The 23,870-nt window shown below is 48.7% G+C and overlaps 1 protein-coding gene across 7 annotated transcripts in view; it reads right to left on the reverse strand.

Annotated features, from left to right (window-relative positions):
* ARHGAP22 (Rho GTPase activating protein 22) overlaps window positions 1–23,870 on the reverse strand; it is a 175,594-nt gene that overhangs the window by 123,665 nt on the left and 28,059 nt on the right. The window contains exon 1 of one of the 7 annotated variants that reach the window (XM_058696967.1): window positions 19,104–19,541. The exons of the other annotated variants lie outside the window; for them this stretch is intronic. Within the exon in view, the coding sequence (XP_058552950.1) occupies window positions 19,104–19,137 (34 nt within the window). The 5' untranslated portion in view covers window positions 19,138–19,541. Of the gene's footprint in view, window positions 1–19,103; window positions 19,542–23,870 lie in introns of those variants that run through there. 7 annotated transcript variants of the gene reach the window in all.

Raw genomic sequence — 23,870 nt, forward strand, 5'->3', positions numbered from 1 at the left:
ATCAGGTTGGTCCTCCCATTTCTTGACCCCTGGTGGTAATGGATCCAGTCGGTAACCTCCTTCCTCCAGGGCCATTTCTACCCTGGGGCTCCAAGACCACCCTCCCCTCCCCTCCTTCCTTGGCCGCCATGCTGTCTCATCTTCCCAGCTCTAAGTCCAGTGCCCAGGGCCAGTCCTTGGACCCCATTTCTACCCACACTCACTGTTTCGGGGATCTGCTTCTGTCTTGTGGATTTAAACACCATCCGTGTGTACGAGGTGCCCGTGCAGAGACCAATGTGTCTGTCACACTGTCCACATGACACCTCCAGTGTCACATGTGTGAAGCTGAACTCCTGGGCTTTCCTGGCCATGCCCCCTACTCCTCCCAAGGTCTCCGCCATCAGTCAGTGAAACTCCATCCTCAGGCGGCCATCATTTCTTACCTGGAATACTGCTGGAACCTTTCTGCTGGATCTTGCCCTGCCACACCCCCTTTAGTCTCTAGCAGGCAGCCAGAGAGAGTTTTTGAAGATGGGAGTTAGACTATGTTGCTCCCTAGGAAAGCCCTGTGGGACTCCCTGTCATGCGCAGGGTAAAAGTCAGAGCCGTCAGTACAGCCTCCGGGGGTCCTCCGGCCCTGGCCATGTGACCTCTCACCTTCTTGTGCTTTCCCAGCCCTGACTGCACTGGTCTCTGCTGTTTCGCAGACCTGCCAGCCATGTGCCAGCCACCCGGCTCTGCACCTGCCGCCCCTGTCCCTACAGAACTTCTCTCTGCCCCTTCGTTCTGAACTCAAGTGCCACTTTCTCCATGAGGAAGGTCCGACCGTCCTTTAAAAAGGTATCCCCAAGCCCCCAGCTCCCCTTTCCTGCTGTATTTTTAACATTTAAATTCTGTTATAGTGGTGGAAGAAAGCAAGTTCCAGAACAATACACAAAATTCTATAAAAAGGGAAGAAAAACACCCCCTCCCAAACAAAAGGCATCACAATGTATTTTTGGTGGGTATGTGTATTTGTGTAGAAAGAACATGTCACAGCTCTGATGGTGACCATTCACGGAGGGAATAGTGTACCCCTGAGTGATGTGTATTTTACACAGGGAAGGAATGCACGCGTTCCATTATGGGAAGTAAATGAAAATAAAAACTGTAAAACGAAAGAGTTCTTTTGGTATGGAATGGGATCCCCTTGGGAGATGTCAAACAACAATTAAATATCACTAGTTTGATAAATGTCTACAAGTATTTACCTGTGACAAGCATCATGCTGGGCTGGGGACCTCAACACAAACAAGAGCAGCCTGGCCGCTGCCTGCTCGGATCTTCCAGGCCGAACGGATAATGCTTCCTGGAAGCCGGACCCAGGCCCATCTGTGGCCCTTCCAGGGCACCAGGTCAGGGGGTCCCTCTTTGTGAGACCTTCTGCTGGGCCTGGGTCCCCTCCAGCCTGTCTGCTCCCCCTTCCACATAAGGAGGGGCTCAGGGAAGGTGTGTGGGCCATTCACCTGCCCAGCAGTGCAGCGACCGGAGCATCTGGTGGGTCCTGAAACTTACACATTGCTGAGGACGCAGCATAGACACCTCTGATTGTGGATCATGTTGAAGCTCTGCCCAAATTCCCTCGGATCCCTCTTCCTGTTTTTATGTGCATACCCCCATCCCAAGTACCTTACGGCTTGACTCCCTGGGTTTTCAGGGCTGCAGGCCTGTTTTGGAAGACTGCCCTGGGGTTAAGGGAGACCACTCTGCCCAGGCACTGGGAAGACTAGAAGTACCTGGGTGTGGGAGCCTGAGAGCCCCTGCAGCCTGATTTCTAGCAGGAGACCACTCGGAGGGGTAAAGAGGTGTATTCACACTTTAAAATCCCAGGAGACTCAGGCTGACACCTCCCTTGATTGGGCTTTGTACCATTCCCTGTCCTGCTCCCTCACCCCCTCTCTGGTGTCTCCTGGGGGCACCTGATTGATAGATTACCTCATGACAATCCTCATCTCAAGGGCTACTCAGGAGAACCCCACCTAACACACCCGACTGCCTTCAGGGCCCTCTGAATAGGCCTGTGGCAGCACTGGTCGTGGGTGGCCACAGGGGCATCGGGTCCTGGCAGTGCTCACTGGGGTTGGGAAGGCCCTGCAGCCAGCCGGGGAATGTTTCTCCATCTGGAGCTCTGTAAGTGCAGCCCCAAGAGCGTGGACGAGTGGCTGCCCATGAGCTAAAACACAATTGATTTATAAAAGTCAATGGGATTTTAAAGCCAGGCTGGAGAACTAGCAAGATGGCTCACAGAGCGGAATTGATTTAAAGGGTAAGTATTGAGGCTGAAAGATTGATTGAGAGGAGAGGTGAGGTAATGGAAGGGGCGATGTGGAGAGCCGGACAAGACGGTTTCATAACGTTAATGCAATCTGCAGCGGAGGGCGAGGGGGCCTCGTCAGGTCCCTGTGCTGTCTGGGGAATACTGCGCGAGCCTCAGGTGATTTATTACACTAGGGTTCCTCAGTGTCCCCGACTTTTTTTTCCCAACTTGTCACTTAGCATTCTTTCTGGACTCTACCTGGTCATCTGTTCTCTGCTAGGACCCCCATCCGAGGGACCTAGAGAAGCAGCCAGGCCCTCCCAACGGATCTCACTTCAGGGTCCGGAGGACGAAAGACGACAAGGGGTACGTAAGTGACCAGTACTAATTCTTTTTTTTTTTTTTTTTTTAATTTTTTTTTCAACATTTTTAATTTATTTTTGGGACAGAGAGAGACAGAGCATGAACGGGGGAGGGGCAGAGAGAGAGGGAGACACAGAATCGGAAACAGGCTCCAGGCACCGAGCCATCAGCCCAGAGCCTGACGCGGGGCTCGAACTCACGGACCGCGAGATCGTGACCTGGCTGAAGTCGGACGCTTAACCGACTGCGCCACCCAGGCGCCCCAAGACCAGTACTAATTCTAAGAGAGCGCAGAGGTGGTCTAGAAAGTTGGGATTTGTTTTCATTGTGATTATTGTAATGATTTTAAGAAATCAATATAAAAGATCACATTCTTGAAAGTTATTTTTACGGGAGCCTGGGTGGCTCAGTCGATTCAGTGTTGGACTTTGGCTCAGGTCATGATCTCACAGTTCGTGAGTTCGAGCCCCGCGTCGGGCTCTGTGCTGACAGTTTGGAGCCTGGAGCCCGTTTTGGATTCTGTATCTCCCTCTCTCTCTGCCCCTCCCCTGCTCATGCTCTCTCTCCCTCTGTCTCAAAAATAAATAAAAACATTAAAAAAATTTTTTTTTAAGTTATTTTTATTGGCTCTTGCCGGGTCTGCCTCCCGGCTCAGCTGGTGCTGGTCTTTGGCAAGAGGGTTTGCTCTAAACTTCCATGCGGCACACCCCCTCCGATTCGGCTGATCTGGCACTCACTTACCCACTCGTGGGGGTCTCCTGTGCATCTACCCTGTGCTAGCCCCTGGGGTATGGAGATGAAAAGGCACGCGCCTGCCCTAGCAGAGGTAAAAGGGGGAGCAGAGACACCCAGACGCAAGGTCTCACTGTTACCGCGCCACGTGTCAAGGGAAACAGGAGCAGGAGGGCAGCAGGACCAAGTTGGGCTGGGAGGCTGGGAGACCAGTGGGGAGGCTGAAGCTGGATGAGAGAATGGAGTGAACATGGGAGAGGGTCAGGTTATGCCCCCTGAAACATGCCACTTGATGGTGGCAATACGGCACACTGACTGTTTCGAGGGGCAGGCAACCGGGAAACGGCAAACGCTGAAGGAGCTCTCTTTCCTCCCGCTTCCTGCCTAAATGCAGGGTATAAATTCCCCTTGTAGATGCCTCCCCCACTCCTGTACCAGGAAGAGGAGAGTGAGACTTGGAACAACTTTATCTACCACACATTTTCTTTCTTTCTTTTTTTTTTAATTTTTTTTTTTTAACGTTTATTTTTGAGACAGAGAGAGACAGAGCATGAATGGGGGAGGGTCAGAGAGAGGGAGACACAGAATCTGAAACAGGCTCCAGGCTCTGAGCTGTCAGCACAGAGCCCGACGCGGGGCTCAAACTCACGGACCACGAGATCATGACCCGAGCTGAAGTCGGCTGCTTAACCGACTGAGCCACCCAGGCGCCCCTCTACCACACATTTTCTAATCACCATCCGACATTGTCCTGCCCCTGGGTTTAACTGCCTTTCCTCCTGTTACTCTGTCTTCTATCAGTTTAATTAGCAGGACCCTGATGCAGAACTTAAGAGGGTAGAGGAAATGTTTTTCATCCCCTACACTATGGAAGGCCGGGGAAGAAGGGATGTGCCCAGGAGGGGCCACAGGAAGACACACAGGATGAGAGAGCATGTGGCCAGACCTGGCAATTCTGGCTCCCAGGCTCTTAACACTGACCCTCGCAGGGCCCACATCTCTGTCCTCGAACAGACTCTACCCTAAACCCTCCTGCCTCATGGACCTCCATTAATTTCTATCTACAAGCTGGACCTCCAAACGCCATCCCACAGTGAGGTCCCTCTTGCTGTGTCTCCTTTGAAGAGGCTGTGCTTTAGCCATCACTGGCGTGGGTCTGGAGTGGAGGTGAGGAGAAGGCCTCTGTGAGCCAGTGCTCTGCCAGGTCTCCAGCTGCACCTCCCACTCATACCCCACACCCCTCTTTTCCAAAGCCAGTGACTGGTCCCCATAGGGGTCATTTTACGCCACATCTCGGCATTTCTGTGCTTGCCGGCCTGCTGAGCCCTGACTCACTCTGGAGGCATCAGTGCAGTTTCCTACCATGTGAAGACGCCCCTAGTAGCTTTTCAAACCAGAGGGGTTGGTTTTCATCCATTCTGCTGCCCCCGGAACTGGCACACACCTTCGGCCAGACATCTCTACGCTGTACTGATTTGCGAGCATCTGATGGCCAGGGATCCCCACGCCCGGATCCCTACACCATAGCACAGAGCCTCTCAATAAACTCGCTGAGCGAATGAACCACCGTGAGGCGCGAATCCTCAAGTTCAAAGAAGACGGGAAAGGTCAAATCCAAGAGACCTCGTGCCTCTGTAGATGATCTTCTTGGTTTGGGAGAAATCTACCAACAGGATTTCTCTCACCTGCGGCCTGTTTTCATACAATTAAAAAGTTAAAGGACACGGTATCAGTGATTTCATTCCCGTAATCAGAGAAGCGGCAAGCAGCTTGACTCAAAGCACAGAACCACCTTTTGCCTCCTTTTGCCTCCGAGTCTGGCGGTTGGTGTGCAGAGAGGCTGCCTGAGGTCACAGAAGGGGTGGAGAATTCGGAGGCCTGAGGCCCGTTGGCTTCCTGCAGTCCCAGGTTTCCACATAAAATGGGAGCAAAATACAAATCCCATCTACCTCCGAGACTTGGCGAGGATGAAATGAAAGGCACTCTCCAAGTGCTTTGTAAATGGAGAGGCGCTGAATGAATGGTGGTTAGTGCTGTGTTTTATTACCACTGGCTGAGCCTCTTGGAAACCTCTCCCTTCTCTCTGCACCTTGTCCCAGAGCAGCTGGCCCCAGCCTTGCTACCTCCAGTTCTGTTAAGATCAGCAGGCCATTCACCAGGAGCCTGGGATCGGGGGAGTCAATGTAATTCAGTATCGATTATAAATTTCATTTCTGTCTGCCTACAGGCCATTAGCTTAGATCAATATATTCTCTACCCATGGTTAAGTAATCATTGAGGCCGTTGATGATTTCAGCAGAGTCAGGGCATGTCTCTGGCTGTCTGGCTAGGGGGGGCCCAAGGCAGTCTTCTGGCCCAGGCCTACCTAACCCTGTCTTGCCAATAAATCATTTATTCCCACTTTCAGACAGTAAGGTTAGGGTCCATTCTCTAGTTCTCTGGGGCCAGAAGTTCAGCCTGAAGTTCCTCTGGCCCAGTATCTGGTAGCGTCCCGTGTCCTAAGAGTGCTGGTGTTATGAACTTCGGGCATCTTCCACGGGGCATAGATCTCAGTTTTCCTCTCAGCTAGTATTCTGGGCAGAGAGGCAGTCGGAGAAAGGAGGGCTGGGTTCACAGTGCATCTCTCCAGGACACAAGCTGTCCACTTCATCTCCTGGCATGTGGACCTCAGGCAGCAACAGACTGGCACCCTGGGGGCTGGAGCAGTGACCGGACGCAGGGAACCTAACTGGTCACGGCTGAGTGCTCTGAGTAGATGTGCTCTGACAACAGCCCTGTTGCCCCCTCACATCTTCTGCAGTTGGCAGATGGGAAACACCATTGCTCCCAGAGCGTTTGCTGGACATCAGCTCCTTCTCTGCCCTCAGTCACTCCCCGCAGACACACTGCCTACACTGCAACAAGCCTCACTGTCTAACGCTCCATCCGGGCACATCACTCCCTTGTTTAAAGCCCGACCTGGATGTAGAAAGGGCCCATTCCCCAGGCTGCATCACCTTTCCCCCCTTGCCTTTCTGCACTGCAGCCATACCCAGGGGCTCACAGCTTGACCAGCACATGTGCCTCTGGGTCTTGACCCACGAGGAGGCCTTCTCTGCATGGGATGGCTTTCCTTTCCTGATGCCTGGAGAGAGCCCTACTGCAGAAATAGGAAGTGCTCAATGAGGTTCAAGAGCCTTTGGGTTTTGAACAAAATTTTTTTGAATGTTTATTTATTTTTGAGAGACAGAGAGAGAGAGAGAGAGAGAGAGAGAGAATGAGTGGGGGAGGGGCAGAGAGAGAGGGAGACACAGAATCCAAAGCAGGCTCCAGGCTCTGAGCTGTCAGCACAGAACACGACGCAGGGCTCAAACCCACCAACCGTGAGATCATGACCTGAGCCGGCTGAGCCACCCAGGTGCCACTGGAGCCTTTGGGTTTTGAATCCCAGCACTGCCCCTCCTGGCTGCCAGTTCTTTCATCTGTCTGGGACTCAGTTTCCTCATCTGAAAAATGGGGCAACAGTGGTCTCTCACTAGGGGTCTTTTGAAGACGAAAGGAGATTTCACCCATGGGACACACAATGGGACATGAAAATGGGCACTCCAACAGGACGTGGAGACTCAAGAGATGCGACATTCCAGATGAGGGCCAGACCAAGAAGCACACGCTCAAAGAGGTGGGTGAAAATCAGTTATGCGGCCCTGAGGATGGATGCGGAAATACTGAAGTGGTCCTGCATTTTGCAAACGAAAGTGACTGTGGGGCACGTCATTGCCCAGAAGTGGCCAGGGTTGTCACAGGGCCGTACCCAAGCAGGCACAGGGGAGGACTTGACTCCCCGGTCTGGTGGAGGGCCCAAAGAAAGTTGCCTCATGAGTTGTGCCTGTTCTAAAGCAGGGTTACATAAGCTCAACAAACACGAGCGCTGGTCACTGCTATTAAGTAGTTGTCAGCGCGTGAGATTAAATATACGTCTAGCCCCTAAAGCGAGCAGGGAGGGAAGGTATCTGAGGCTGCGGTATTCCAGCTGGCTAATTTTGTCAGAAATATGGCGCACTGAAACAAAATAGCAGCCAACGCTGGGATTCCTCAGAATCAGCAGGCCGATGGGGCCAGGCCCGCCTGGACTGACCACACACCTTTGCACCTGGGGCCAGCACCGTTGCACCGCCTCGTGAGACACTTCTACAGTATGCCCATGCTCTCATCCCAGCTGACCCGCTTCCTCCTCCTTCTTCTTTACTAGCCTGCTGCGCAGCCAGGGTGCCTTTGAGCTGAACAAACCTGAGACACAGCAGGACCAAATGGGCGACATGACCGCATCTTCCGTTTTGGCCCCGGGACCCGGCGTTAGCACAGTGAATACCATGGAAACGGGTGCTTATGAGGGATCAGGTACACTCCCCTCACTGGAGCCAAGCTTCTCAGTGACCCCACCCAGCCTCCACCTCTGGACATGGCTCTGTTTGGGGGAAGGAGGCTTCTTGAGCCTCAGGGTCCTGTGTTGAAGCTGCTTTGGGTCTTACTAGTTGTGTGATCTTGAGCATTTTACTTAAATTATTCTGCTTCCATTTTCTCCCTTGTCTCATAGGCACATTCTGAACACTGAACACACATTTTCTGACTTTCCGTCCTTCCTTAAAGAAGAAAGTGGAAAGGCTATCTGTGGCCTTTGATGTGTCAGTAACGAGAGAGTCATATCCTATGATTCTATTTACATGAAATTTAAGAATACGCAAAACCACTCCATGGCGACAGAAACTGGAAGAGTGTCTGTCTGGTTGTGAGGAGGGTGAGGTGGTATGGGGAACAGAGGAGGGAACTTTCTGAGGTTAAAAGAAAGACTGAGTTAAGCGTCTGACTCTTGGTTTCAGCTCACGTCATGGTCTCACCGTTTGTGGGTTCGAGCCCCACATCGGGCTCTGTGATGGCAGCTCAGAGCCTGCCTGGGATTCTTTCTCTCTTGCCCTCTCTCTGCCCCTCCCCTGCTTGCTCTCTCTCCCACTCTCTTTCAAAAGAAAGAAAGAAAGAAAGAAAGAAAGAAAGAAAGAAAGAAAGAAAGAAAGAAAGAAAGACAGACTCTGTATCTTGATCTGGGTGGTGGTCAGAACTATATATTTAAGATTTGCACATATTACTGCACATAAATTATGCTTTGATTCTAAAAACGAGGAAAATATTAGAAATGAACAATGAAAATCCTAGAATAAACAGTATTCAAAAAATCTGGCTGCAATGTCCTTTGAGGCCACTGTTGTTCAAAGATCCCCAAATTGGAATTTTATTTCGTCTGACCAGGTGCCTGGAGCTTGTCCTAGACATTTGGTTCATCTGGGGGCCTCTGCAATTTCATTTCAGTTCTGAGAAAACTTCCAGAGGGAGAGACAGGAGAGAATCCAGGCTTCTGTGTGGGGTAGAAGACCCAGCCAGTAGTGGAGAACGTCTAGGCTTGGGCACCTGAACCCTTAGGGAAGGTGACAGCTGTGAGCTGTGGGTCCAGGGCCTGACCTAGGACAAGGAGACTGCTGGACGAGTCTATCGTGGCCTCCCTTCTGCACCACAGGCTACTGTCTGTGAGGCCTCCAGTCCCCGCCGGAGCTCTGGCCCACACCCTGGTCCCACTCTCCAGAAAGTGTTCTCATATACCACCTCCCTGACCCCTCTCCTAGCCCTCGATCCCTCTCTCGGAGTCTCAGACAATGCCAGATACTGCATCACTTAAACAGGTTACTGTCCCTTTGCCGGCCCACTCTCAGGGCCCTGACGGTGTTCTGTCTTGGGGAGTCTTCAGCTGATGAGCCTGGGCAGGGGGCAACATGGAGTCCCCACGGGCATATCCTGGAAGGCCACACCATTCAGAACCAAGCGCTCACATTCAGAACCAAGCGACCAGAGGTCTGTGAACCCCATGGTCATCCCTTGAGAGCAATCCTCCAGTTCGAACGGGTGCGAGGTTACGTGACCTCTGGGCTATCACTCCTCAACCACATCTCAAGTGGTCCTACAAGCCGTGGTGTGAAACCTGGCAGTCTCCTGTCCTTCCATCACCTTCCATTCCCCAACCCCCCAGAGGCAGTCACTTCTATCCTTTTTAGTTTGATCTTTTTGGTATTTACCTCTCGTTTCTAACAGTATTCATTTATTGACACTTTATTTTCTCGACTTCCCCCATCTAGTTAATGAACACGTCCATCACATCACATATTTGTCTTTTTTTTTTTTGGTGGGGTGGGGGGGATACATATCAGCTCTACTCTGCTAGCAAATTTCAATTATAAAAATAGTGTTACTGACGATGCCGCCATGTTTTACATTAGATCCTCAGACCTTGGTCCATCTTATAGCTGAAAGTTTGTACCCTTTTATTAAACTTTCCCTATTCACCCCTCCACCCATACCCCACAGTCCCTGGTAACCACTTTTCTACTCTCTGTTTCTATGAGTTTGCCATTTTTAGTTTCCCCATATAAGTGATACTGTGCAGTATTTGTCTTCATCTGTCTGGCTTCACTTAGCATAACATTCTTGGGATCGGTCTATTTTGTCACAAATAGCAGGATTTCTTTCTTTCTCATGGCTGAATAATATTCCATTGTGTCTATATATACACCACATCTTTTTTGTCCACTAATCCCCTGATGGACACTTAAGGTTGTTTGTATGTCTTGACTCTTATAAATAATGCTGCAATGAATATAGGAGTGCAGATACCCTGCTGATATCCTGTTTTCATTTCCTTTTGGATATAGGCCCAGAAGTGGGATTGCTGGATCATATGGAAGTTCTATTTTTAATTTCTGGAGGAACCTCCATGCTGTTTCCCACAGTGACTGCACCAATTTGCATTCCCATCAATGGTGCACCAGGGTTTCCTTTTCTCCCTTGAGATATCTCACTTGAGATAATACATCTTTGTTATCTTTTTTTTTTATTTTTACTTTATTTTTTTTTTTTTTTTAAATTTTTTTTTTTCAACGTTTTTTATTTATTTTTACTTTTTTTACGATAGCCATTCTAACAGGCATGAGGTGGTATATCACTGTGACATCTGCATTTCCCTCGCCTTAGTGATGTTGAACACCTTTTCACGTACCTGTTGGCCATTATATGTCTTCTTTGGAAAAATGTCTACTCAGTTCTGCCCATTTTTAAATAGAATTGTTTCGGTTCATTATTATTATTATTATTATTATTTGCCATTTAGTTGTGTGAATTCTTTATATATTTTGAATATTGACCCTTTATCAGGGATATGATTTGCAAATATTTTCTCCCATTCTGTAGTCTGCCTTTTCATTTTGTTGATGGTTTCTTTTGCTGTGCAGAAGCTTTTTAGTTTGATGTGGTCCCACACATTTATTTTTGGTTTTGTTCCCTCTGCTTTTGGTGTTAAATTAAAAAAAAATCATCACCAAGACCAATGTCAAGGAGCTTACCACCTATGATTTCTTCTAGGAGTTTTTATGGTTTCAGGTCTTAATTAAAGTCTTTAATCCATTTCGAGTTGATTTTTCCATAGTATAAGATAATGGTTCAGTTTTATTCTTTTGCATGCGACTGTCTAGTTTTCCCAACACCCTTTATTGAACAGACTGTTTTTTCCCCATAATATATTCTTGGCTCCTTTGTCATAACTTAATTGACCATATATGCTTGGGTTTATTTCTGGGCTTTCTATCCTGTTTCACTGACCTATGTTTTCACGCCAAGTCACTTCGTGATTTTTCTTTTTTAACTATTATTTGTTGTCTTCTTGCTATGGAAAGTGAAGATTTTATTTCTTATACTCTCCTGTCCCTACCAGACATACACACCCACTCCATTTTCCCAATATAGTTATATTATAATTTGGTTTGATCAACATGCCAAATTTGCATTGTTAATTTGCACTGTGCAATTGATAGTCCCAATTGAGCTATGTAGTATACTGTAATAATTTTTCTTTTCACACATCACTTTTTGCTTTCCTTGGAGTTCATAATCGTCTTTTTTTTTTTTTGCTTAGTTTTCTACTACATATTATTAATTCAACCTTAAATATTCCAATATTCCAACAATTGTCTAAATTCAGTCTCCATGTGTTCATAGGCTGTGGGCATCTACTTAAAAATATCACGGCAACACCAAAAAAGCAAATAACCCAATAAAAAAAATGGGCAGAAGGCATGAACAGACATTTTTTCCTATGAAGACATACAGATGGCCAACAGACACATGAAAAGATGCTTAACATCACTCATCAGGGAAATATAAATCAAAATCACAATGAGCTATCACCTCACACATCAGAATGGTTAAAATCAAAAACACAAGAGACAACCAGTGTTGGCAAGGATGTGGAGAAAAAGGAAACCTCGTGCATTGTTGGTGGGAACGCAAACTGGTATAGCCACTGTGGAAAGCAGCGTGATGTGTCCTTGAAAATATAAAAATAGAATTACCCTATGATCCAGTAATTCCACTGCTGGGTATTTATCCAGAGAAAATAAAAACACTAATCTGAGAAGATACATACAACCCTGTGTTTACTTCCACATTATTTACAATGGCCAAGATATGCAAGCAACCCAAGGGTCCATCGATACATGAATGGATAAAGAATGGGATGTTACTCGGCCATAAAAAAGAATGAAATCTTGCCATCTGCAACAACAAGGATGGAACTACAGTATATAAATGCTAAGGGAAAGACGTCAATCAGAGAAAGACAGATACCATGTGATCTCACTCATATGTGGAATTTAAGAAACAAAACAAATGAACCAAGAAAAAAAGAGACAAGCAAAAAACCAGACTCTTAAATATAGAAAACAAACTGGTGGTTGCCAGAGGAAAAGTGGGTGAGGGGAAAGGATGATAGGTGAAGGGGATTAAGAGGACGCTTGTCGTGATGAGCACTGAGTCATGTTATAAAATTGTTGCATCACTGTATTGGACATCTGAAACCAATATAACACTGTATGTTAATTACATTGGAATTAAAATAAATAAAAATAAATCACTGCATCTTATTACTCAAAGAATCTATAGCTCCGCTGGGGACAGGCAGTGCTATCTTCAGTGGTCTTTGGGTGGTGTGGATCCCTACACTGGGTTGGGGAGGGAGGTCAGAAGCCTCAGCACCAGACAGACATGAATACCAAGGCCACCACTTGCTGGCAGGGCACCCATGATTCTCCTTCCACATCTGTTAACATGGGAGCACTGACACCTCATCATAGTATAGTTATGAGAATTACGTAAGTGTAGTGGAGACTCCTCGAGCTTGGAGGACACGCAATAAATGCTGGATTACTTTCCTGTGAGGAGAATCGAGAACAATGAGGCCACCGAAAGTACTTCATTTCATAGAGCTCTCTCGCTCCATCTCCAAAGTACTGACCAGGCTCTGCACATTCATCAAGGCTCCCAAGACATTGATACGCTTGCTAACAAAGATAGCTAAAGCTGCTGTAGCGTGGCTCATTAGTTTAATGATTTCCTCTAAAAGAAAGAGCCTCTTTAATAGCAACATCAATTTTATTCTGAAATATTCTACACAAAGGCAGAAACTCTAAGAGAAAATATTGACAGAACGATCACATAAAAACTAAGAACTTTCGTATATCTGCGGGGAAGACCTAATATAAACGTAAAAGGCAAGCAACAAATTGGGAAAATATTTGAACGTATAAGTCAGTCAAAGGAAGGGCTGACTTTCCTTTTTTTTTAAGTTTATTTACTTTGAAAAAGATAGAGGGAGAGAGAATGAGCAGAGGAGGGGCAGAGAGAGGGGGTCAGAGGATCCGAAGTGGGCTCCATCCTAACAGCAGAGAGCCCAATGTGGGGCTCAAACTCACAAACTGTGAGATCATGACCTAAGCCAAAGTCATACACTTAACTGACTGAGCCACCCAGGCGTCCAGGAGGGGCTGGCTTTCCTAAGGACCCGGATCAGTTTGGGCAGAGTGCTTCAGCCTCCCAGACTAATGCTTTCTCTACCACTCATTCATTCATTCATTCATTCACTCAAAATATATGTATTTAGTGTCCTTCAGATGCCTGGCATTGAAGTATAATGATATTCAAAACCAGAAACGGTTCCTGTCCTCAGGACACTCACAGTCCAGTGGAGTGACAGATAGCCATCAGAAAATCCTACCTGGAAGTGTACAACTATAATCCAAGGTAAATGCTGTAAAGAAAGGAGAGCATGTTTGGAGGTGAGGGAAATAAAAGCAAAAAAGAACTACTGGGACCTCATCAAGATAAAAAGCTTCTGCACAGCGAAGAAAACAATCAACAAAACTAAAAGGCAACCGATGGACTAGGAGAAGACATTTTCAAATGGCATATCAGATAAAGGGTTACTATCCAAAATCTATAAAGAACTTACCAAACTCAACACCCAAAATATAAATGATCCAGTGGAGAAATGGGCAGACGACACAAATAGATACTTTTCCAAAGAAGACATCCAAATGGCTAACAGACACACGAAAAGATGCTTAACATCGCTCATCATCAGAGAAATTCAAATCAAAACCACAATGAGATACCACCTCATACCTGTCAGAATGACTAAAATTAACAACTCAGGAAACAACAGGTGTTGGTGAGGATGTGGAGAAAGGGGAACCTTTTCGCACTATTGGTGGGAATGCAAACTGGTGCAGCTGCTCTGGAAAGCAGTATGGAGGTTCCTCAGAAAGTTGAATATAGAACTACCCTATGACTCAGCAATTGCACTACTAGGTATTTACCCAAAAGATACAAAAAAGCTGATTCAAAGGGGCACGTGCACCCCAATGTTTATAGCAGCACTATCGATAATAGCCAAATTAATGGTAAGTGCCCAATGTCCACCATCTGATGAATGGGTAAAGAAGATGTGGCACACGCACACGCACACACACACACACACACACACACACACTGGAGTATTACTCAGCCATCAAAAAGAATGGAATCTTGCCATCTGCAACAGCATGAATGCGACTAGAGTGTATTATGCTAAGCAAAATAAGTCAGAGAAAGACAAATACCAAGTGATTTCACTCATATCTGGAATTTAAGAAACACAACGAATGAACACAGGGGAAGGGAAGGAAAAATAAGATAAAAACAGGGAGGGGGACAAACCATAAGAGACTCCTAAATACGGAGAACAAACTGAGGGTTGCTGGAGGGGTTCTGGGTAGGGGTAGGCTAAATGGGCAAGGGGCATTAAGGAAGACACCTTCTGGGATGAGCACTGGGTGTTACATGTAAGTGATGAATCACTAAATTCTACTCCTGAAACCAATACTACACTGTATGTTAACTAACTTGAATTTAAATAAATGTTAAAAAAAGAAAGAAAGGAGAGCATGTAGCCGAGGACCTAGCTGAGATTGGAGAGTATGGGGAAGGACTTCCCTGGCTCAAGTCCTCAAGTGAGGACTTCCCTTCCCTTATTTGAACCGATAGCTGAGGGTGAGTAGGAGTCCAGGAGTGTGTGTGTGTGTGTGTGTGTGTGTGTGTGTGTGTGTATGCCTGCATGTGTGTGTGTGCATGTGCGTGTAGAAGGGAGAGAGAGAGAGAGACAGAGAGAAGGGAGAGGCATTCCAGGCAGAGAAAATGGCATGCTAAGGCCCTGTGGTAGGAAGCCCATGGGACAGTTGAGGAACAGGAAGAAGGCCAGTGTGGCTGGAGCCTGGAGAGTGAGAGGAGTCCGGAGGGGTGGCCACTGGTTAGACTGTAAGAGGGGCCTTGTGGGCCATGGTAAAGGCTTTGGCTCTTAACCTACAGAGCAATGCAGAAGTCCACGCTGGGGCTAGGGGAAGAGGCCGGAGGTGAGTTTATGGCTGGATATACATTTGAAAAGATAGCTCTGGCTCTGAAGTGGAGAATGGATGGAGGTGGGTGAGAGTGAGGCAGTCTTATTGGTATAGTCCAGGTGAAAGATGACGACGGCTGCAGGTGGGTGATGGCACGAGGATGAGTGAGACAGGCCGAGTCCAGAGCTCTTTGGGAGGTAAAGTGACAGGTCTGCGTCCCATCCCTCATCCTAGTAAACTAGGGCGAGGCCAGAACAACAAGCCTCGAGCAAGACTGACAGAACATCCCAATGTCTGAAGACGCAAGCCCCATTACAGTGGGATTTCAGAAAGGCGAACAATCCGGAGCCAGCTGGGGCTGCATCGCGGTCAAGTATTTGGGGGCTCTGTTCTGCCTACGGCTGGAGAGGTGGGGAGGCAGACCTGGTTCCAACCAGGTGTTCCCAGGGGCTGTGTGAGCAGAGGAGGGAGCGTGCACAGAATGTGGTAGTGGGTCTGAGCTACGGCACGAGGCTCCGCTGCTCCTCCTCTCCTATTCCCAGAGGAGAAGGCACCTGCCTTATGCTTTTATTTTCTGTCTTGAAAAAGAAATGGCAACTTTTAGTGTCACAAAACACACAGACTTGTGACTTGCTCCACTGTATATGTAATAAATTCATGGGGTTTTAGTGAATTTATCTTATTTTTCTTCTGGCAAAAGTGGCAAGGGCAGGGTAAGCTCTCTCTTTGATTCCCACTCCGGGAATATGGAAATGGGCATCAGGGGAGGAAGAGCTTGCTGGGGCAAGGCGACAGGGAAGCGTCCCTGGAAGGGACCTCTGGAGCCAGGCGGGGAGCAGGGAGCCACCCCTGGTTCCAAATAGCCTGGGCTCACTTCAATAGGCCATGACTAGCTAGGATGAGTCTGAACTGGTCCTAGGCAAGCAATGGCAAGCTAAAATCACATACTGTATTAATGGCCACATTATGCTGATTTGAGCCAATCTGGACAGCTTTCCTGAAGTCAGTCTGAATTGTGTGATGCACTTAAAACTAAGCGAAATATTTGAATCCACTGGCTTATTTAGAGCCTCTTCCAGCTAGCTTGGGTGACTCTCTATTTTATGAATTATTACTGTCCTCTTACGTATATGCCGGTGTGCAAGCGTGTGTGTGCGTGTGCGTGTGCGTGTGTGTCCCATGTTGACATCTGCCTCTTCTGCCTCTAATTTCTTGGAAAGTGAGCTCCGTCAGGGCATGACAGAGGACCAAACTTAGCTCTATATGCAGGTAAGTGACAGTAGGCACTCCCTCAGAGGTTCTCAATCTTGACGTCTCCCCCCTCCATAGGAAAGAGACCTGAGGACAGCTTTCAGGTGTTGGCAGCCTTTGCCAACAGGGCTGGCCTGGATGGGGGCCTGCCAGGAAGTTAACAGCCCACTTGACTCTGAAGAAGGGTGCCTGGGAAGACCCTCTCTGCAGAGCAGCCTTTTGGCCAGATCCCAGAGGCTTCTGAGCTGGCTGAGGCTGATTTTATTAACTATCCCCAAAAGTAACCCCATTTTTTTTCATGCAACCCAGTGTACCCACATAGTGGCACAGCCTGGAAGTATATCTGGAATACCAACAGTCTGGAGCAGTCTGGACAAGGCAATATCTGGATATCAAGTGCTGTGATTTGCATACTATGCTTGCTGTGTTTATAACATGTATCCTGCCCAGCTCCGAACAGGTTCAACGGAGATGAATTTTGATGTAAGTTCTTTCTACCACAGCCCAATTTCTTTAAGGTGTGCACAGGTACACACACACACACACACACACACACACACACACATTCTGGTCTGTATTGCTCCAGAAATGTCCTTAGGGGGGTTATTCCCTAACAAACTGCAAGCCTGACCCTGCATCATCCAACTCCTGACCTGGTCTCTGGCCTCATGCTGTGCCTGCTGCCCCTCCCTGCCCCCAGCTTCAGCCTCCTACTCCTGTGTGCCCCTCCCCTCCCACAGCACCTGAACATGCTGTTCCTCACCTAGAAGGCAGCCTCTACCTTCCACCATTCTTTGCCTAGTTAGTTCCCTGTCATTTCCCAGCTTACAGCTCAAGTACCACTTATTTCCTCTGGATGCTACGTTTGTAGTATATGCTCTTAGAATACTTCCTATCATAGTTTATGATCATACATGTGGGTAAGTAGTTAGCTGACACACGGTAACATAAAAGTCATCTTTTAACATATCTCACCAGATAATATCATCCAGTGTCCCTCCACCTTAGCATTTTGGAACAACCAAAAATGTCTCCAGACGATGCCAAAGGTCCCCTGCGGGGTGGCACAAAATCACTCCTGGCTGAGAACCACTGACCTAGGACAACTTTGTAAGAAGTTCAGGATTTCAAAGGCTGGCTTCCTGAGAGCCCCTTTGCTGAAGCCCCGATCTCTTTCTAGACCAGTACAGTGCGATAGAAATATAATGTGAGCCATATACGATTTACAGTTGTAATTGTAAATGTTCTAGTAGCTGCTTTAAAAGAAAGTAAAAAAAAAAAACGGGTGAAATTAAATGTAATCCTGTATTTTATTTAACCCAATATATCCAAAATGTTGTCATTTCAGCATGTACTCAATATAATCATCAAGATACTTTACATTCTTTTTTTCTGCCAAGTCATCAAAATCGAGTGTGTATTTTTCTCAATTTGGACTAGCCATATGTCAAAGGCTCAATAGCCACATCTGGCCAGTGGCTAGCACATTAGATAGGTGGGAGGACAGACTTAAGTTTTCTCAAAGTGCATGCATGGCCTGGCCCAACCCTTTAATTGGTCACTAGATTGCACTCCCACCCCTCAGCAGAGCCATGCACAGCCTGTTTTGTCCACCAGGGTCCACAGGTTATCATCCATTTGGAGCACCCCTCGGAAGAGTCCTGACAGTTGTGACCACGCTCTGGAAAGCCAGCCCATCCAGTAGTCATCTGTTAGAAGCTAATGAGATGGGTGTGTTGCCCATGAGTTCACGGGGGGCTGGAGGGTCCCTGTCACTCACACACACACATGGGGAGAGACACGCTGTTTCCAAGCTCCCCGGGCAGGTATTCGACCCACCTCTAAACCACCTGTCCTCATCGTCATTGCTCATAAGGGAGGCTCAGCCCTCCCCAAACACTGGCCACTTTTACAGGCACATTCTATTTTCTTAAATGATAGATGCTCTCATCTAAAATGACACTCTGGCCAAGAAGTTGCTATCCCTAGGAAGATGCTGTTCCTAGTCCTGGGACTTCTCCTGAGTCTCCAGGCCACTCTGCAGGGACATGGGCTGGCTGGGGCAGTGGCCGAGTCCTGCAAGATCATCCCTGCAAGGTTCTCCAGACTGCCGTCTCTTACTTATCTCTAAGTTTCTGCCCTCATACCCTCATCTCCAGGCTGTGCAGCTTCCTAGGAGTTTTCCCCATGGGACCTGCCTGAGGAATTGCTTCCTGCAGCCCAGCCCAGGTGGCTCCTTCAGGCTCTACAGAACACCCTCCCAGGCCACAGGAATGAGGGTTCTCACTTGGACCTGGCTGTCCCCAGAAACCAGGATACGGCCCTCCCTAGTGAGGGCCACTTTTGTCTTGGCTGCTAGGGCAAATCTTGAGTGTCCTGCATTTTTTAGTAAAGGTACCAAGTTTTCACCAACTTGTCACCTGGTCACTTTGAGCCACCCAGGAACTCGGCAAAACACAGAATACTGGATGAGGGCTGAACATCGACTGGGCACTAACATGGCTACTGCCCTGTTAGTCAGTCTCCGGTCTGACCCCCACAGACCCCAGGAGCCTCATTGGGAAGGCATGTCCATCAGGAAGATGCCTTTGGAATGCCTGCCTCATCTGACTCCCAGTGTGGCAGCCAGCTAAGTGTCTGCACGTGTTAGCCAAGAGACACACATTGTGCCCAGATCCGCCCCAGGAAGTTGGACTTACCCCTCCTGGCTTGCCTGATCTTTGGGCTCAGCATATTTCAGAAGCCGCCAGGCCAGCGTCCTTGTGCCGATCATGCTGTCATCCACTTCCCTTTTCTCTTCCTCTTGCCCAGTTGCCCCTCCTGCCCCGCTGGGGCCCCCATGGCTGCTTGGCTTTACCGGCGAGACTCCCTTGGCTCCCTCTCCTTTGCTCCCGACCGAAGGCTTGCCTTGGACTACACGAACCTCAATGCATTATTTATCCATCCCAGAATTAATTCCCATCCAAGCGAACCATGAAAAGGCTCGGTAACGGCTGCTGATCACTCTCGGGGCCAGGGCGGGGCGGCCTGGCTGTCCCTCGGCCCCGGGGCGCACGCGGCACTGCTCATCCCGGAGCCGGCGCGTGGGGCTGGGCTCCCCGCGGGCGGACGGGCGGGGCGCGTCCGCGAGCTGGAGGGCGGTACAGCCGGGGCCCAGCCGCGGGCGGGTCGGACGGCTCCCGACGGATCCGCCCACTGAGCGGGGAGGGCCAGTCCAGCGCGCGCGCTGGCGGAGGGGAGAGGAGGCAGGGAATACCCGCCGAGGCCCGCCTGTCCTGGCTAGGTCCCCGGGGACAGCGCTCTTGGGGGGGGGGAACGTGCAGGTCCGTCTAATGGGACCTGCTCCGCCGGATGTCTCCTGCAGGCGGTTTAGGAACTCAAGGTTCAACTGTGAAAGACAGGCGTGTCTTAGAAGGAGCTTGCAGGCTGGGCGGTGTTCACCTCCTTACTGGATGGGCCCAGCAAGCAGAGGGATGCGTGTTAGGAATGTCTCTGCTGCCTTAACAAGGTGAGAGGAGTCAGGATGCACACGAAGTTCAGGGCCCGCACTTAGTAGGATCTCAAAAACTGTTCACTGAGTAGTGAATCTGCTAACTGTTTAATACTAACAACTCTAAAGAATGCATAGCGGGGCTTCTGGGGAGTTCAGCCTCAAGAGCCTAAAAATTGCCCAAGAAATGCAGTCACACTAACAGCTATCATTTATTAGGTGCTTACTATGTGTCTGGCATTAGGCTGGTGCTTTCTATTCAATATGTCACATACTTCTCAAATTCTCCGAGGCAGGTGCTATTGTCGTGGCTTTGCAGATAAAGAAAATAAGGCACATAAATGTTAAACAACTTGCCCAAAGTCATACAATACAGTCAGGATGGGAATGTGAATCCAGGGCTGTGTGTCTACAGCTGATAGTTTTCTATGATGCCAGTCTCTCTAAATCCCTAAATTCCAACCAGTTCGTGTGAGCAGTTTTTGACTCGAGAGCCCTCAATGAACTTGTTGGATGGTGAGGACCAGCCTTTGTGCCCCTTAAATGACCCCATGAGAGGTTAGGCATTTGTGCCTGGGGCTGGGTTTTTTGTTTTTTTGTGTTTGTTTTTTGAGCCTGAGTGCTGTGTGGACCTTGTAACAGTTGAAGATGAGGGGTCTCAATGATGACCACTTTGCTTTGAACAGCCATGCTCCCTCCCTGATCCTCAGAGTGCCCCCATGTCTATTGAACCCCAAATGTCCTATTAATGTGGAATCAACTCTGGCACCTGGATGGGCAGAAGTTCTGGGGGCTAGGGGTCTACTGGGAGGCCCTGCAGCAATCCGTGCTAGAGAGGACAAGTCTGGCCTACAGGGAGGAGGAGAGGATTGCAGAGGTCAAGGACTCACCAGGATGTGGGAGGTCCAAAGGCCAGGTTGCAGGGAGAAAGCAGAGTGCCTGGAGACAAAGCTGTCTTACTCAGCAACAAGTCACTTTTTCTGGCCCTTGGCCACCCCTCAGAAGAGATGAATAAGTATTTTGATATAATATCCAAGGCTTTTCGTGGCATTGCCCATGCCTTCTTCTGTGACCTATCTCCTGGGCATGCTACCACACACAGCCATGTGCACGTGCAGCCCGTGTGCCCCTGTGCCTTTGCACCAGCGTCTCCCTCTCTCTGGAGTGTGCTGTCTCATGGTTTCAGTTACACAAGCCTGATCATTCTGAGCAAGTTCCCTGTAAAACTCTCCCGATTCTACCACCAGCAGGAGCCATTAAACACTTCCCCAGGGCTCTTATCTGTGTCTCACAGACTGCCCAACATCCCTCCGGCACTCCCAGCCCTGAGCCTCAGGCTGGACTCAGGCCACAAGCTCTATGAGGAATACTGGCTTGGGGGACAGATCCAAGAAACACCACTGAATGATGGAATTGCCCTCCTTTTCCTTTCAGACCAGGTAGAGGCCGGGTCAGGCTGGGACAGAGGCCACTGGGGAGCACTGGGGAGGATACAGATCTGGAAAATCTCATGTTGACATCAGGGTCACAGGGTGAGGTCCCGTGGTCAGTGACAACGTCTTGAGCAATCATGAAGCCCTGTGAGTAATGCAGCCTGGACCACGTCCTCCAAGCTAGAGGCACGAAAATGCCCTGAGGATTCAGTTTGGGTCCACTCACACTTGTTTTGGTTAAGAATCAACCCCCGGGTGCTTTTCCTGTGCAGCTGTTTCCCCCAATGACATTAAGTTGCTGGACTCACCCTCTTGATTTTCCTGGGATCAGTGTTGGATTCAGACAAAACCACAGAGGTTCTGGGCTCAAACCCAGAAGTAAAGCTGGGACCAGGGCAAGAGCTACTCTGGACTGTGCACCTGAGAATGATGGGGGACAGGGGTGGGGTGGGGACAACGTAGCTCTTCCTTTTCTCTGCCCTCAGACCAAGTTCCCAGGACTCCTCTGGATGAGGGGATCCATAGAGTCCAGCGGGAAGGGACATTAGTGTCCCCTCCTTCTTGCTGTTTACCAAGCCTGTACCACAGGGCCCTAGGAGCCCCTAGGTCCCTCTGAGGCTTCAAGGAGGGAAGGTGGGATGAGGACAAGAATGGGGCAAGGAGATCTGCTGAACATGGTGACCTCTTGCATAAGTTTTTGTTTGAAGGAACAGACTACTCCCCTGACTTACAGGCAGGAGACTGAGACCAAGGCAGAAAGATACAGGCCTCACGTAGAAGTAGAGACAGAGAGATGGCCTCTTTCCCGTTGCCCTGCCCCTGCCCCAGTGGTCCTGGGTCTCCCTTCTCCAGTTCCCTGGCGTGCATCATTTCAGCATTTCCTAACGCTGCTGTGGGCCAGACTTGGCTAGGCGCTGAAGGGTGAGTGGAGAGGTTTGGGAGGGTAGAACTCTTCAAAGGCATCCGCTGGAATGCACACCTCTCGGTCAGGCGGTCACCCAACCCAGTGTCATTGACCAGAGCCAAGATGGCTTCACATCAGTGGTTCTCAACCTTGGCTGCATGTTGGGGAGCTTTGAAAACTAACACCTGTGTCCCATCTGCCATTGGGTCCTATATAATCTGGCATGTAAACTGGTCACTGGGAGTTGTAAAAGCTCTTCTGGTGATCCAACATGTGACCAGGGTTGAGAACCACTACTTTAGGAGATAATTGCATATCTGTGAGCTTGGGGACACCAGAGGCGGTCTTTGCCTGCTGTCATCCCAAGGGAGTCTTCTCAGGGACGGACACATTTCGCCAATCTCCCACTCAGAAAATGGAAAGGGGCCTCTATCCCAAGTTTCACCGGGAGACTGCTCCATTCCACACAGAGCCACAGGTACTGTTGTGTGGCCTGTGCACTGTATAACGGTGTCCAGTAGAGGGGGGAGTAGGGCTGGGTTTGGGCTCTGCTGGCAAAGCTCTGTGTTCTAGCGCCATTCGAGGGATCTGCTGGCAGGAGGGTGAGCCTTTCTCTATTTTTTACCGAGATGTCATATAGATAGCAGAACCCTGCTCCCTGTTCCGGAAGCTGTAGGGAGGACAGAGTGTGCTCTTCTGGAGGCAGAAGGAGAAAACACCGCGGTTGCAGAGTCTGAGATGCCTGCGCAGCGGTCACCAGCACCAGTGTCCCCTGACTTCCTGCTTTTAGTGCTCTCTGTCCCTGTTGCCAGGAGGCTGACGCTGCGGCTCTCTGGCACGTCACTCCTGTCCATCCCAGTGGTGTGCTGGACCAGCTGGCCAGTAGCAAAAGCCAGTGAGAGCTGATAGCTAAGTTTTCAGGAATTTGGCAATTTTAACAGACATCATTAGAAATTACATGTTATAAGCTTAATTTTATAAACAGTGAACTAAATTATATTAAAAACAAAGGGAATACACACTCAACACACATCACTTCCTAATTATGTTCCTACATTTCAATAGTGTCTACATTCTTAAGGTTATTTGCACCTTTTATAAATGCATGGTGAAAATACTATTGTGAGGGTCGATTTTGTATGTCATATAAATATATATATTTAGATATATTATAAATATGTTATAATACATTTTATATCTATCTATATCTATCTATCTATCTATCTATCTATCTATCTATCTATCTATCTATCTCTCCTGTTGGTTCTGATTCTATGAAGAACTCAATTGATCTATATATTGCAGGGCTACTCACATCTCTTGGCAACTCCTTGTTCAGCAATCATGCTGGTAGTTTGAAATTGGTGGTGGTGGGAGTATTTATATCAAGAAAATCAGTAAACGTTATCAATCAGGACTTAACATTTTTTCCTTCTAGGCAGCCGGTTGTTAGGTGTTTGCCAGCACACCTCTGACCATTTCCTCCCCTGCTGACTCCGTGCCCGCCGCCGCCTCGGCTGACGACTCTTTGCTGCGGGCAGAGAATGCTAGCTCTCCACCAGATCTGTTCTCCCCTCCTTCATGGGCATGCCCAGATACCCCCCATCTCCCAGCCTCCTTGCACTCGGTGTGACTGTGC

This window comes from Neofelis nebulosa, chromosome 13, assembly GCF_028018385.1.
Source record: "Neofelis nebulosa isolate mNeoNeb1 chromosome 13, mNeoNeb1.pri, whole genome shotgun sequence".
Taxonomy (NCBI): domain Eukaryota; kingdom Metazoa; phylum Chordata; class Mammalia; order Carnivora; family Felidae; genus Neofelis; species Neofelis nebulosa.